Genomic DNA, 16,397 nt, shown 5'->3' with positions numbered 1-16,397 from the left:
TGCCTCCGTGGGAAAAAAGGAAAAAAAAAAAAAAAAAAAGTAGTGAAGGAGGAAGGAAGGAGGGACAGGGGACAGGAGGAGGCTCTGATACCCTCATTCCTGCCCAACTGACATTACATTGGAGAAAATCAAATAAAGTCCTCTTTACTGTCCACTGTTGGAACAATATAAAAATAACACAGGGCTGGCCGGTTGGCTCACTTGTTTAGAGCGCAGTGCTGATAACACCAAGGTCAAGGGTTCGGATCCCCTTACCAGCCAGCCGCCAAAACAAAAACAAAAACAAAAAAACCCCAGGGTAAACAACCACCAGTCACTTTACCACAACTGCCTAGTGGATCAAGGTGCAAAAACAACGACATCCTAGCCAGGTGGATATCCTACCCTCTGCAATGGGTTCTGGAGCACAGTGGTGGCTGTGTGGGGGTTAAGAAGTACTGACTCCTCCAACAGTCAGACACTGCTCATTTCTCGTGCTCTCTCCCCAGGCTTCAGGGGCCAACCCTAAAACATGGCCATGCTCAGGACTGTACACAAGCATTGGCCCTGGCGGTCCTGCAGAAGCTGGGGACGCATCTTGCAGGCTGCCTTTGTGCTCCGCTAAGACCAGATGATGCTGAGGTTCCAGCCTTGCAATACAGCAGTGACAACATACATCTTTCATGGTGCCAGGCGCTATGCTAAGGGCTTCATAGGTCTGATTTTGTGTCATTCTCTCAAAACCACTTTCTAGTAGATTCTATTTTATACCAGTGTTATACAACCCTGAATTAGAGGCTTAAAGATGTTGAGTGATTTGCTCAAGGCAGTACCTGGCTAAGCCTGGGAGTCACGGTCTATCTGACTCAGCGTTTAAACTAAACTCCTACTCTCGGGGTGGAGTTTTGGGTTTTCTTTGCATTTTGTTCCAGAAAAGAGCAAAACTATTCTTCATGGATACGGCTTTTGTGCAATAATGATGAAGACTGACCAATGAAAATCTATAAACTATTCTAACTCCCTTAAACAATAAAGTACAAAGGTGGGAATATTAGATTCCACTAAAATCACAGTACTTTGATGGATGCAGTTTTGATTTCCTCTTGGTATAGGAACTTTTCTCAAAATTCCTCAAAAATCTATGTAAAATGCTTAGTGTATTTACTTACTTGAATTAGTATAATATTTTTAAAAGGCAGCTTCCTATTTAGAGGACTCCTTGCTGTTAGGATCTTCTTATGACTCCTGCAAAACATCGTGGCCAGTGCACGAAGGAGAAAGTCACCGTACATGCGCGTGTGTGCATACACATGTATAGGCATGTGTGTCTCTGCACATGCATATGTATGTGTTAGTATGTGTACCACCCCTACTTATTTTCAGGAGATCCAGGGAAGGAAAATTTGTTCCTTCTCAAGCATAAGTTATCCAGGGTTTGTCCTTCTCATTTTTACCGTGTGTTTTGAGCCCTTTACAGACACTTTCTCTGAGTTTTCACCAGTTCCATTGCACAGGTAAAAGACTGAGACACACATTTAAAAGAATAAAAGCAAGGGCTTTAGATTTCAGAATAACACAACTCTGCAATAAGCAGCAAGTCTGAGAGAATACAATACAAAACATTTGATTAAACACTCTACAAATGCACATACCATGGGCAAGGAGAAAGAGACTTTTATCCAGGGTTTAATGTGTAAGTAAATCCAGGTAAAAATAAGTAAAAGCTAAAAATTGAGAACAATTTTCCCTAACGATGAGCCCAAAGGACAATAAGCTTTTTCAATAAAGAAAATCACAGACTTTTTCTCTCTTAAGCTGTAGGGAATTACGTTTTCTGTGTTTAATACCTTTAGCTCTGTCTTTCAAGGTTTTCAGCCTATGCCCACATCTCCCCAGGCCACTCGCTCCACACACGCCATGTCCTTACCATTTGGAAGCTGCGGGTCGAGTGGAACTCACACTGCATCATATCAAAGAAGATAGGGATGGTGGCTTTGCGCAGTTCTGTCTCTGGAATTAATGTCATCTCTAATATCGGGCCGACCATTTCTGGAATGAACTTTATCTTGTGTTGACCTAAGAAAAAAGAAATGCATCCTTCAGAAATAAAAATAGGATTCTAAAATGGGCTTAAGTGGATAAAACAAAACAACACAGATCACTGCAACTTTGAGCAGGAAGATCTTGGGAGTGTTCGTTTATTTCACATCTGCAGGCAATGATTTTGAATGTTTCCAGCTTTTAGTATAAGAAGTGAACTGTATTCCAAATGTTATAAGCGAAGCTATTCAAAAATCCACCCAGTATAAAGCCTGCAGCATGACTTGTCTGTTACAGAAGATAAATGCTGTTTCACAAACAGTCGTATCACATGGATGACAGATACGAGCAGCTCACTGGCACCCAGTTTTGGATAGAGCAGGGGCTGGGAGTTGGGAGTCCCAACATGTAACTTTGTGGACAACCAGAGAACAGGAGTCGATAATGGGAGATACAGCAGATGGCCTCTCGGGTCCTTTATATCTCCTGCATCCTATGAAGAGTTTACCATTTGGCAGCTCTGTAAACAACCCAAGAGTGATTTCTGTAAAATTCCAAATGCTGACACTCAAAGCCAATCAGAGAACAGGCATGGAGTGTAAAATTATAAAAATGGGAACAATGCTACCTTCTTTGGCTATTGTTTGATAGGAAAATGCTTATTTAAAGGATCACATCATTAATCTTATCTCACCGATTTTGTCCAAATATAAATTTTGTTTTCTGGTAGCTGGCCAGTACAGGGATTGAACCCTGGACTTTGGTGTTATCAGCACCACCCTCTAAGCAACTGAGCTAACTGGCCAGCTCCCAGATACAATTTTTTTAAATTTCAGAAAATGTTTCTCACAGGTTCTTCTCTAAGTAAACAATATTGGCATCGTGAATAATGATGAATATTATAATATTAGCTAACATTCACTGAGCACTTACTACATGGCAAGCCTAGGAGAAACCTTCATCTCACTGAATTTCCAATAACCTTGTGAGACGGTTATCTTCCTAACTCCATTTCACAGATGAGAATGGGCCATTTCCAAGGCTGTTCAGTGAAAATGGATTTGAACTCAAGTCTGAGATTCTGTTGCCTCCACGGTGACCCTCATGTCACTGCTTCCTTCCCTGAGTGCCTGTCACAGGGTCTCACCCACCCACCTCTCTACAATAGAAACAGCATGAGCTGTCCACACCCCCTACTAGTCTGCTGCAGCTGTGAACCAGACGCAAGGCTGCAGACCTGTCATTTTAGCCCGCATTGCTGGGATATTATAACAAATCCCCCAGAAAGCAGAGACTGGCTTCTTGTAAGCACCAAAACTCTCCCCCGCTGCCTTTACTATTTCAACTGCTTTTGTTGGAAGCCTTGGTATCGTGTCTTCCTGGGCTTATGTCCTTGACTTAGATACACAGAATCACATCTGAAAATCCAGCGCCTGAGCAGAGACACCAGCAGTTGGGCCTGACCTCCCTCCTGTGCTAGTTGTGGGTCTTGCTGCCAGTGGGCACCTCCCACCAGTGGCCACCCTATACCCTTCGGACACGCTGCTTCTAAATTCTCAAGGACCAGGGTGACACAGGTGAGCCTATAAAGAGCTTCAAACAAACCAAGCAAGGTCTGAGTGGTGGCAGAGGAAGGACACCACAGCGGCTGCTGTGTACTTCGCTGCCTAAATGCTGTGTCTCCAGAACAAAGCTGCTGGAAAACTCATTTCTGAAATAGGGGGAGTTAGCCTTATTTTAGGTGACCTGATTAGATTTAGAGGCAGGTCCTACGAAGAAAGTGGTCCTGTAAAATCCTACCCTCTTGCCTTTAATTTCAGAAATCTTTGATTTATTTTCATGTCACCCCACTGTAATGAACATCGTTTCACTTCCAACACATAACAGAAGAATGCACAAGAAATTAAACGCTTGACATGTTAGTTTCTTACCAGATTTTTTTAAATAACAAAGTCAAAATATGATTTCATTTTATGCTAAATTTTGAATAAAAGATTATTTACTAGAAAACATATTCTTACATAAAAATAAATGTGGACACATTATGGAATTAAAGAAATTAAATGCTTGAACGATTTGCAATATTTGTTGTTAATATTAACACCAGCAATTTCTCCAGAGTTAATCGATCTTACTAATATCTTTACACAATCAGGAAATGGAATGGACACTTTAAAGAATTTCATTTTCTTTACAACCCAGCTAATACCGATTTCTGTCAAGAGAATCATTAAACAAATTTGGCTATTATAAATAACTATACTTAAGAAAATATATAATCCTCATAATTAGCCTAAATGAATTTTTACTGGGTGGACACATGCACAAAATGTAACCTGCAATCAGAAATCTGAGTATAATTAAAATCTCACTTTACTAAGTAATTGATATTTGACTGGGGCCATAATAGCGTGTCTCATCACTTCTCCGAATGCTGAATGTTTCTGAAGGCGTGTGAGTGCCGAGAAGCATTCTCTTGAAAACGCTGTTCCATGCAGCCTCTCAGGCGATGCTTTCTTTGCATTATGTCTAAAACACATCAGAGCCAATGTTTCAGAAAGCGGATGACTGTGACAGCGAGTCGTTCATCAACCGCAATTTCAGTATCATAAAGTTCTGTCTGTCACCGGTGGTTTTTATGGTTCCAAGCTGGGAGGAACCTACGAGGCGGAAGCAAGGGATTGTTGGAAAATAAGTTACAAAAACCCAGCAGTTTCTTGACCTTTGCTTACTACCCGGCCAAGCAGTGCAGAAAGCACACTGGCCTGGAGCCTGCCGAGTTCTACAGTTGGTGCCGTCCCTGGGGATTTAACCTTCACCAACCAGGCTCCCCAGGGTGAGCCGGGGTGAGCGAAGTTCTTCGGTATTCATCCTCTTTTCTTCTTTTGGAGCCAGCATTATGGATTTGCCCTGGAGCATGTCTTGCACAAATTTAATGATGAACTCAGGTTTGGAATCAGTGAGGATCAAGGTGACTCCTGCGGTGTAGACTTCAAGAAAAAGAGGATATGATTTTTTTTTCCCTTTTGAGACAAAGAAAGAGCAAGCTGATTATCAGGTGACCTTACCAGTCTCTAAGTGACCACTCCCAAATCCTTTAAGACCCACCTGGAGTCTTTATTGTAGTCACAGAATGTGGAGCTGTGTCCCCTGGGAAGGAGACCGTTTCTCAATAAGCCCTGCCCTCCCCAATCCGTAGCATCCCTTGGGTGCTGGATTATCTCTTGACAATCATTAGTGTTCAGAAATCTAGGACATTAAACCTAGTTTTATACCAGGAAAATCTCTGCATTCACAAGGGCAGACAGAGCCAAAAAATTCCACCATCCAAACTGATGAGGCCACGTGGTACACAGGTTTTAAGGTGAAGCACACAATTTTCCTGGTCCTCAAAAATACCCATGAAGGGAATCCCTGTACAAAAATGACCACAAGCTGAGCTTGGCTGATAAAGATCTTGTGGCCCCAGGGTGCTGAGTGTAATAAACAAAATGTAAATGGACGTGCGAGGGTGAGAGGGAGATCAGGTGCCCCGGCAGGCTGCCTCACCGAGTACACTTTGATAAATAACTCAAGAGCTGGGTAAATAAGTACATTTTCCCCCTTTTTCTTTTGAGAGAATCTGCTTTTGATTTTCCCTTTCAGACTCAAAATAAGACAGGTCTGTCTGGGAGGGAAAAACAAACAAACAAACATGCTGCTCCGTCCCATGGGGCCCCGCTGTGTTTGCACGTGCATTAAATAGAGCAAAAGAGACCTCAGATCCTTGCTCTGAGGCTCGGCACAGAGGCATGATCTGAGACTGCCATCTCAATGGATGTTACTGGAAAGACTCAGGGAAGGAACAGTTTTGTGTGGCATTTGGCTCAAGGCTTGATCGGGTGATGGGTGACAATACTAAGATGATAAATATATCTCACGTCTCTGTTTATTTTCTTGGCAGAACTGGATCGATTGACCTGCCAATAGGTTCTCAAAACTGAGCCTATTTAAAAAATAAATAAAAAGCTGTGTAGAAGTAGGTTGTGTACATCTCAAGAAACTGAGATACACTGTCATAAATTTCAAGGGTGGCATCCTCGGCAATGACACTCCTAGAGCAGCTCAAAGACCTGAGACCTGCGGTAGGAAGGAGCCAGGTGCCTGAGACAAGCCTGCAGAGCAGCTATTCTTAGCCATCCAGAGGGCTGTTGGTAAAGATCTGTGGGCAGTAGATGTTTTTATTTTTTTTAATTTTTGAAAATAACTTAATGATTTTACTAGCAAGGAACCCAACCCTGGTGGTTGTTACTTCATGCTGTTTCCAAGTCCCTGTCCTTAATTGGCCAAGGTCATGATTTACTTCTGACCTTTTGGCCACTTCTCACGCCAGAGTCGATGTTCCCAGCTAAAAAGCTGCAAAACACACACTGTATGCATTAATCACCGTACTTAAAGCAGCAACTGACAGGACGGGAATGGGGAAATGTGCTCTCTTAACTGCATCCTTTACACTGCAAAGCAAAAGTCTGCCTTGCTTGACTCAGCTTATTTGGAGCATAATCACTGATAATGTCAAGAGAGCCAACTGCTCCGAAGCGGCTTTAAAACTCTGAGTCAGACCAAAGGGTGACTCCTCAAAGGCTGGGCCTTCCCGAGTGCCTGCAGGAGGCACCAGAGCAACTCGCCCTCCCTGTGTCTTCTCTTCCTTCCTTGCTGTTGTGGCAAATGGCACAAAATGAAATGGAGTCAGTTTCAGTGGTGGTCAATCTCAGGGACTGCAGAGATGACATTAAAAATACTTAAAAAACAAAAGCCAAAAACTGGAAAGGCAGAAGCACCCATCAGGTGGGACCCCTGGCCAGCTGTGGCTCATGCCGAGCTTTGGAGGCTCCCTCTGTGCCAGGCAGGGACCCTGATGAAGAGACAATGGAGAGGGGGGCAGGAACCCCAGGCCAGGCGAGCCATGTGGCGGCAGCAGCTACTCACCCAGCGAGAAGGAAGCCTCACCTCACTATGTAATGATCTGTCTGAACCTCTGCTAGGGTGGGTGTCCCTTATTAAATGAGCCATTTTAGCACGAAGTATGTCAATTTGAAAGCATATGTGAAACTGTCCTCTTGGTGGAAATGAACAACTCAACAGTTTACATGTAGCAGGGTTGAAGTGGAACAACTTACATGAAGGTGGTGTCACTCTTTTAGGAAGGGCCAGGGTAAAAGACGGCCTCAGGGCGAGCCCCACTCCAGAGGAGCTATAGGAGCACCTGGGAGCACAGCCATGGCAGGTGGAGCTCATATCACCTGCTCTGTGCACACTGGCACCTGGGAAAGCCCTGGAGTCCCATCGTCCAGCAGAGAACAGCAGCCTCCTTCCATACCACCTCTCTGCAGGTCCCTTCCACCCTTCCCTGCCTCTCTCTCCTGGGGCTACACATGGTCCCTGCCTCACAGGAGTCCTACCGTCTGGCTTGCCAGGGCCAATGACATATGCATTTGTCAGAGTGTGATTTTAAGAAAGAACAGAGAGATTAATTAGAATGAATCATGAATAGTCCTCCTCCCTGTTCTAAAAGACTTAGTGTTTTATTACTGAGATCATCATATATATATATATATATATATATATATATATATATGTCATAGAAATATTGAGCTGTAGGACTAGAAGGCTCATGAAAAATTCAGCCTAACCTCTTTATCTTACAGCCTAGAGAACTGAGAGAAGTCCAGAAAGATCAAGTCATGTGACCAAGGCCTCATGGGCAGGCAGGAACAGGGCAGGACTATCAACTCTCTTGACTCTGAGCTCAGGGCTCCTAGGGATGGCAGAGAGACCAAGGACAGGGTGGTGCCAGGAGGTGTTACAGATAGCAGTCCCTTTGACAGCGGCTGCTGTAGCAAATCACTTGCAAAGACGTAGCACAGAGTTTCCTTAAGGGGTCCTCAGCTGACTCCAGTACTGATACACAAAACACGTGTGACAGTGCAGGCTGCATTTGCAGTGACAGGGAACAAGCAAACAGCATCTCACCAGCTCTTCCTCCATCTCCACCTGGGGTCTGCTGCAGTAGATTTTTATTCCAGAGAGTGTAACTGGGGCCTCATGTTAAACCAAAGTTCTTCATTTCTATGTTGTCTGTATTACCCACAGAGTATCTTACCATCCTGTTTTCCTCAAAGTCTTCCACATTTATTTTTCAAATGGATCCTTATCCAGAAAAAGACTTATCCTTCATATAAGCAGAAAGACAAATATTTGGAACTGCTTCTAATGAACTTTCCCTTGAGATGAGTCGGGACGTTCCTTGCCACATGTCTGGGGACTTCCAGGGAACTCAGGAAGGATGAGGCGCCAGAGGTCCCTCTGAAGAATCTGGCTCAGGTTGAGAAAGGGTCGCGGTGAACTTGCTGACCACAATAACAGGCGTGGCCCTGCCTGCTCTCTGGGTGCTGTGGCGAGCGACAGAGTTCACACCTTCATCGACAACCATGTTTAGTTTTTGTCATTGTTCCCTTCTGCATCTTTCTAGCCACATTTTGCAGTCACCACATGGAGCAGGCAGCTCGTGGAGAAGCAGCAGGTTCAGGATGCAGCTAATTGTCCCAGCGCTGGTGGAACCAGTGACTCCTGATGATCGGGGTAAACTGTGAAGTAGACAGACACCTGCCTGCTTCTAGTGGAGAAAAGACTCTCTGGGGCAGAGGGGAGAGTGGAGGCCCTGTCAAGCGAGGGCTAGGGCTCTCAGACCCCTCAAGCCCGTTGTACAGAATGGGTCACAAACCCTTCACGTGCAGGTCCATGAGCTAGGTAACAGGGAAAGATCCCGGGAGCTGTGGGTAAAATATTAATAGGCTTTATTCAGAGCTAGGAGCAGCCGGCCTAGTGATCTCCCGGAGCGTCCTGAGAAGCGGGGGTGGCAGGCCCTGTGTAGCAGAGCCATTAGTCCTTCATACTCAAGTCCATAACCCAGGACTCCTGGGTGCACATACGCAATTACATTAGTCAATAGCCAAGGAACACCTGGGTGCATGTGGGTATTTACATCAAATGCTCAGAAAGATTTTGAACATCTGAGGGGCCCTGACCATTTTCCTATATTTTCCCAACAGGCCCTCTCACCAAAGCCACCGTATGCTTCTTCTGCCAATTTGGGAGAAGAAAGCAGAGCCCTGGTGATCCAGAGGCAGGAAACGCAAATGAAGCCTCGCTCAGGATCGGGGACACCTCGGCAAAGCAAGCCTCAGAGCTGAGGGCAGGTGCCAGAAAGAGCTTCATCTGAACTAGGAGCAAGGCCAGGCTCACAGGGGGCACATGAGAAGATACCGAATTATTGTCAGTGACTGATTTCTTTAGGGAGCTTATCAAAAGAATTACATGTCATAGTGGTTAAAATTTTAAGAGACAATTCCTTGTCATTGTTTATGATGAAAGTAAACAATGTATTATTTACTGTATTATTTACAAATAAAATTGTATTAATTGTATTCATTTTGTATCATAAACACACATCCCTTATTGCTCTTTTTACAGGAGCACATTACGCTACCACCAACTGGTGGCAGCGTACCTAAGTACAGAATGCAGTTTGGGGTAGGAGATAAATTCTTTAAAGGTAGATTCTGTGAAGCTGAATACAGTAAGTGACAGCAAATATCACAGTAGGATGAGCTACGCGGTTAGACGCAGGAGCAACACAGGGGACGTTAGTGATGCCAGGGACCAATGGAGTCCCAAGCAATGTGTCCATCCGACACAAGAGGGCGCTCTATTGGTTTTTCTATGGGCTCCACCAATCAGATTTTCTTTCCTCTTCTTTGCTCTCCCGTCTCTTACTGAAAACAGCAGATGCTGTAACAAGTACTCACTACTGTCTGAGGAACAGAGTAATTCAGATTTTTTAAATGTCACATCCCTGATAAACAGGGTCAATGCCATGACCTGTCAGAGATTCGAGATATTCACCATGCCCGGAACCCCCAGCTACTCACCCAGGTTGTACCACATGTCTCTGATTTCAAAGCCAATCTGTCTCCTCATGTCTCCATACCTGGAAACCGGGGAAAGGAAATGCTGAGTCACTCGATAGAGCACTGGAGGATCAGACTTGAATTATTTTTAAGTGCAATTAAAGTCTCCCATCAGTGAGTCAAATAGAGTGTCAAACTTCTTGTGCCATCAACAGGAATCAAAGGAGGCGGAATCCAGCCAGGGGAATCTCACTTTCTCATCACCGCAGCTTATGTAACACCCTCCCCTGTGGGGACATGAGTAATGAGAGCATTTTCCCTTCTTCACTCTCTTGGCTCCTGGGCCCAAGGGGGAGCTTGTTTTCCCCTCGTGTTGTTGGCCGCTAGAAACCGCAGACACCAAATAACTCCCTACCGCATGCAATAAACAGCTTTCCTATATTAAAATTAAACCTGGAGTCAGAGGAGGCCTCTTCCAAATGTCACGCCTTCTTCTGTATCATTTTAAATGTAAGGAAGGGCTTAGCACCAAAAGATGTCAACTAATATTCCACTGTTTTTGTTTATCAAGGAAAATAAATGCTAATTTTCCTCCCGGTGGGTGAACAGAGGAGGTGTGTGTTTCATGAGTAAACAGAATTTGATGCTTCAGAAGATAAACCTTTATTAGTTTGTGAGCAATTTAACTTTTTCCTTTATTGCCTAAGGAAAAAGCTGATTATATTAAAAATAATAATTTGCAAAATTATCATACAGGATTACAGCTGAGCGGCTGTGCCGTCAAGCCTGGTCTGCACATCCTTGTGTCAGCAGATGTGAAAAGGAACTCTGATTACATATGACCGCATTCTGGCTCTTCAGGCGAAGATCTCGGCAGGTAGATCAACAACCCCAGCCTGCTGCCACCTTATTATAAAAGTCTCTGGTGCCCTAAGTACCTGTCTGTCATTCGCAGCAGGAGAGGGCTACAGCAGGTGTAATAATCTCAAGGGGGAAAACATATCTCACCTGGCAGTTGTGCCGTGGCATGCAGGAGACCCAGTGCCTGGGCCCACAGCACAGACAGAGAAACTCCCTACCAGGAAAAGCTAGTCCTCCAAGGTCAATGTGCTACTTACAAACCCAGCCCAACAACCAGATGAGCACTGAGAATGAGGGGGGCTGTCAGCTGGGGAATGGGCCCATCACCAAGGCCACGGTCACTGAAAATGCACCAGCAGCAAAGCTACTGCACCCAAGTTCATGGGTGACTGGCAAGCACCCTTCGATGTATAAACCGCTCCCCAAATAGCCCAAAGGACTTACAACCTGGAGGCTCTTGGTGCCGGTTTCCTAATTCCTATTTTGCTCCTGCACAACGACAAAGGGATCCCAGCTGTGCAGGTGGATGGTCTCCTTCCAGCCAAGCAAACATCAGGCAAGCCTGGGGACGTGGCATTGGAGGGAGGTGGCCACCCTTCCGGCCCCTGCCACCGTGTATTGAGACCCTCAGCACAGTAGCAGCACAAGCCCCGGAGGCAGTGCACATGGCTGATGGTGCATTAGCCTTTCGCTTATGGACCAACTTCTGCTTTCCACGCTCGTCTCACACCCAAGGGTCAGAATTCCTTCCCCTGGCATAACATCTCTCAAAAACTAAGAACCCCTAAGGTGAGGCTGATCTTCATCGGGGTCTGTGCCTCTCTGACCCCTGACAACTTTTTCTCTCGAGTCTTACGTTGATGAGAATTACAATGATTCTATGTTTCCGAAAGCTCAGAAATTTAAGTACAACAGATCCTCGGCAGCAGCAGGTTTAAAGACTGCTATTGGGTCATTCGGGAGTGACCCGAGGTAGTGACTGACCATGTCTCCAGAGCTGGTGTTGGATCTGGATGTGGGGAGGCGGCATAAGGAAAGTGTGCCAAGCCCGAGAACCACGCCGTCCCCTGCTGTCCCCCGCCAACCCACCGCCCCCTTCTCCCTGCTGCTTCTCGGTGCCTCCACTTCAGGGGCTGAAGGAGGGTGAGGTGTGAGGGGTTTACATTCTCAGTTACACTTTCCTGTCTTCTAGGAGGAGAACGATGTGCCTTGGTATATTTGAGAACTGGAGGATTAGCAAGGACCTGAGAGCACACTGCTCATGAGTCAGGCCTATCACATGAAGGTGCTAAAAATACTGTTTTAACAGTCAAATGAGACAAGGGCGCTCAAGCCTGGGACAAAGGTGACAACAAGGAACAAGAAGCTGGAAGGTGAAGGGCGAGACTGGATTTCCTTGGCAGCAAGATTGATCTTTTCTGTAGTCTTAATAAGAAGGCAGCTTCGATGAATCTATACATGCCTCAGAGCAGTCCCCAAATAGAGTTGCAGCTGTCACCAGACCTCAAGAGGCTTCCCAAACCATTTCTCCATTCTTCCCGCGGAGGAGAAAAATGATAATAATTGAGAGTGTCTGTCTAATGCTCATTACCTGGAAATCGAACTCCTGAGCTGGGGGCAACCTCAGAGATCATAACTAAGTTCCTCTCCAGCAATGTGGAGCTGAGGGAACTGGACTAGTCCTAGAAGAGACCATGGTCACAGGGCCAGGAGAAGAGAGAATCTGGGTCTTTGGACTCCCAGATCCATGCTGTCCCCCACAGCACATGCCTCCATGCCTCCAGTACCAGCACGCACCTCCGTGACCTTGCAGCGCAGCACAAAGCACACTGGCTTCGTGTGACTGTCACAGTGAGACCGGAGGTGCAAGCAGATGCAGCTGTGGCCCCTGCTCCAGTGAGGACAGTGGTGGCACTGAGCCAACATGCCCGACCCTGCAGAGCCAGAACGGCACGGGCTGGGGTTGCCTGGCTCTGCCTGGCACGTCCCACCACGCCAGTTCATCTGTGCCCACCCACAAAGTGAGTGAACGTACAAATGTATGCTCAGGAGCCACCTTTCCACCGCGCAGCCAGAGCTGGGATCCCACATCCAGGTTATGATCCTCACATAAAATAGTGTGAATTTAGTCTCTGTGGCCTCACATCAGCACCTGATGTCCTAAATCATCATCCCAAGAAACAGAAAACCCACGTCCTCCAGAGACAGCCAAAGCTTGGGTGTAAAGGCCAACCTGAGCCCGAATCCAAGCACACTGGGTAATTTACTCGACCACTCTGACCCTCGGGCTCCTCCTCTGCAGTACCAGAATAATAATGCACGATGGTCATCTCCGAGCCTTCTGTGAGTGATGGGAGGTGGTGCCCCCGTCTATCCTAGCAAGCATTCCAGCCCCACTAGGTCCTTCCTTTAAAATCTCAGACTGGGCCACAACACAGCATCTCCCTCATGGTCATTTAGGTCGATTCACTTGGTGGGCATTTTCTCAGCACTTAGGCTAGACACAGAGCTAATATGGGAATATGAATATCGGGATAGAAACATTAATATAATATGGAGAACAGACGAGACCCACAGGCCTCAGGGGGCTATTACCATGGTAGGAGAAATAGACAATCAAATAATCACACAAGATTTTACATATGTACACATACACATGTACACATATACATATATAGCTGGGGAGATATAAATACACACACACGTATAGACAGATAGATAGGTAGATAAATAGGGCTTTTTTTGAAGGCTGTAATCATGGCTTTTTAGGAAAAACCATGAAAGAAGTGGGAGAATTTAACAGCAGACTCGGGCTGCTCTGGCAGCAGTTCTCTGGGAAAGTAACATTTGCCCAAAGATTTAAAAAGGAGGGGTATAGTCCAGACAAAAAGGGGAGCGAAGAGCACTCCAGGCAGCGGGAGCAGCACGTGCAAAGGCCCCGTGGCAGGGAGAGAGTGCGTGAGTGCACTGACCAAAGACGACAGTGTGGTCGGAGGACGGAATGCTGGCTCCTTCTCTTTAGGAGACCAAGGGAGGTTGTGCTATGAGCAGAGGCAGGTTTTTATATTTTTAAGTTTCAAAATCTTATTGAACTAGAAAACATGTTTACTTTATTAAGCAGCACACATATTAATATATGCATATACAAGTTTTATGAAATAGCACTTAATCTTACTACCTACAATAAACTGTGATCTTTTCTATTTCCCTGAGAAAAAAAAAAAATGAAAAACTGTTGGTCATGACTGCTGTGAGACGAATTGTGTCCTCCATAAAGAGTCCATATGTTGAAGTCCTAATTCCTGGTGTCTGTGAATGTGACCTTATTTGGAAAGAGGGTCTTTGCAGATGTGATCAAGTTAAGATGAGGACATGCTGGATTCGGGTGGGCCCTAAATCCAATGACTGGTGTCCTTATAAGGACAGGGAGATTTAGAGACCCAAGGAAGACCCTCATGTGAAGTCAGGGGCAGAGATTAGAGTTATGTAGCCACAAGCCAAGGAACACCAAGCACTGGAGACCATAACCAGGAGCTGGGAGAGACGCACAGAACGGATTGTCCCTCTGAACCTCCAGAAGGAGCCAACCCTGTCAACATCTTGATTCCAGACTTCTGGCCTCCATTACTGTGAGACAATACATTTCCATGGTTTCAAGCTGCCCAGTGTGTTCACTGTTATGGTAGATTGACCTAGGAACCTAATACAATGACCCTTCTTTAAGTTGATATCTGGCCTAATAAAGGGTTGAGACCCACAGTTTGAAAAATTCTTTCTTAAGAAGAGAAAATAGAATGAGCAGGGCTGAGGTTACCAAGATGCGGGGCTCCAAACATGTCATGTTTGGGTGGAGGAGAGAGACTGACGAGAGAACAAAGACCAGAAAGCTCAGAGAAACACCTAGAGTGGAGTTCAGAGAGCACAGGACAGAGATCGCCCTCAGGCACAGGGGAAAATCAACAGCGTGGAGGGAAGGGTGCGGGAGAAAGTCAAGAGGGCTGAACACAGCGCCCACCCCTGATAGTGCCTGGGGACAGCGCTGACCTGGCTGGAGGTGGTAGACAAGTGTGGGGTCTGTAGCCAGGACCCCAGTGGGTGGAAGGCAGGGACATGAGAGGGGGAAAGGGCGGACAGGGAGGGGACCGAGGGGTGGGAGAAACTGGCGGGTTCCTGGAGAGGTGAGAAGGGATGGGACCCCAAATGGGATCAATGGGACTAAACTCTGTTAGTCACAGGTCTGACGTGACAGCATCCGACCTGCATCGACCTTGATCATGTTCAACAGGACATGATATCACCAAGGCCCCAGGACCCCTGATTAACTTTTCCAGCATGAAGTTGGCACAGGGTAACCACTTGTTAAGTCTCTCTCCCTGGGTCCCCTTCTAATTCTTAAAGTGAATTTATTTTGAATAACATGAATCTCTTGAAAAGAAAAATTAGCACAAACACTAATTAAATTGATCATATTTCTCATTTCGCTATAATCTGGAAACTACTACTGCAGCTTCTGATAGGTCACACTGCAAAATGGGGCTTGTCACAGTGTATTTCTTTCTTTTCAGATTCCCTAGAAAAGTCACGTCTGTAGATTGACTTTTAGCACACTGGCATCTGAGCCCAGTGTTTGGTAAGATGGGGATCGTTTTATGTGGTATTTTGGTCCAGTTGTGGATCTTTTCCTCTTAGAAGGTCACAGGCTTCCATAGTTTAAACAACAAAAAAAGTAAAACAGCCTGGGGACCATGTGGGGAAGGGTCTGTGTGAGGGGTGGTCTCTGCACGCAGTTCAAATGCCTTGAGTTGGGCTTCCCTGTCCAACTTGACTCTTTTTGCTGAAAATTTTAAATGGGTATTTTATGCTTAGATGTGCCCAAGGCCCAATTCACGAGTCCTTTTTCTCTTCCAGAACAAAGTCTGGTCCTGAACACAGAAGCTCCTTTTCAGTCATGTGCCACGTTGTCCCTCACTAGGACATGCGCAATCTTGCATACTAAAATCGTCAAGCTGGCTGCTAATCAGAAGTCAACTCTTCTAGCATTTACTCCTATTTCCTAAGCCCCAATAATGTAAACAGTTGGGGGGTGGGGTGAGAGGAGGAAGTGCCCGTGGGTCGGGTTTAGCATTCTGTTGACACCTCTGTCCTGCCGTAGCAGCTGCTGGCTCCAAGGGTGTCTGAAGGTTGAGCCAGTTCCATTTTCTTATTACGGACTTTGATTCCTTCCTAAGGGTTATTCATTTTGTGGTTCACCAGCAAATCTTGTGCTCAATTTGGGTTTGACATAATCAGTTCTCTTTCTGGTCTGACCCATTTGTTTATGTTACTGCCACGGCCTTTGGGGGATGTCTTAGGAATGGGGGTCCTAATCATCTCCCCAACCTCAGTCACCAGGGAGCTCATCAGAGGGAATGAACAGGCAGGTTTCTAATACTGTGTGATATGGATTGTGTCCCCCAAGTTTTATGCATTAGTAGCTTGATCCCCACTGTGACTGTTAAGAGGGTGGGAAATCCTATTACGGTAATTGCAAGGTGGGGCCTTGAAGAGGTGATTAGACTGTAGGACCGT

At 45.8% G+C, this 16,397-nt stretch overlaps 1 protein-coding gene across 4 annotated transcripts in view; it reads right to left on the bottom strand.

Moving 5' to 3' along the window:
- Positions 1-16,397, bottom strand: part of DOCK1 (dedicator of cytokinesis 1) — a 489,712-nt gene that overhangs the window by 74,549 nt on the left and 398,766 nt on the right. For all 4 annotated transcript variants that reach the window (XM_063103414.1, XM_063103416.1, XM_063103415.1 and 1 more), the window contains exons 32-33: positions 9,990-10,048; positions 1,907-2,055 (exon numbers count right to left, since the gene is read on the bottom strand). In XM_063103414.1, the coding sequence (XP_062959484.1) occupies positions 1,907-2,055; positions 9,990-10,048 (208 nt within the window). The remainder of the gene's footprint in view (positions 1-1,906; positions 2,056-9,989; positions 10,049-16,397) is intronic.

This window comes from Cynocephalus volans, chromosome 7 (assembly GCF_027409185.1).
Source record: "Cynocephalus volans isolate mCynVol1 chromosome 7, mCynVol1.pri, whole genome shotgun sequence".
Taxonomy (NCBI): domain Eukaryota; kingdom Metazoa; phylum Chordata; class Mammalia; order Dermoptera; family Cynocephalidae; genus Cynocephalus; species Cynocephalus volans.
This window is presented reverse-complemented; position numbering and strand designations above follow the sequence as displayed.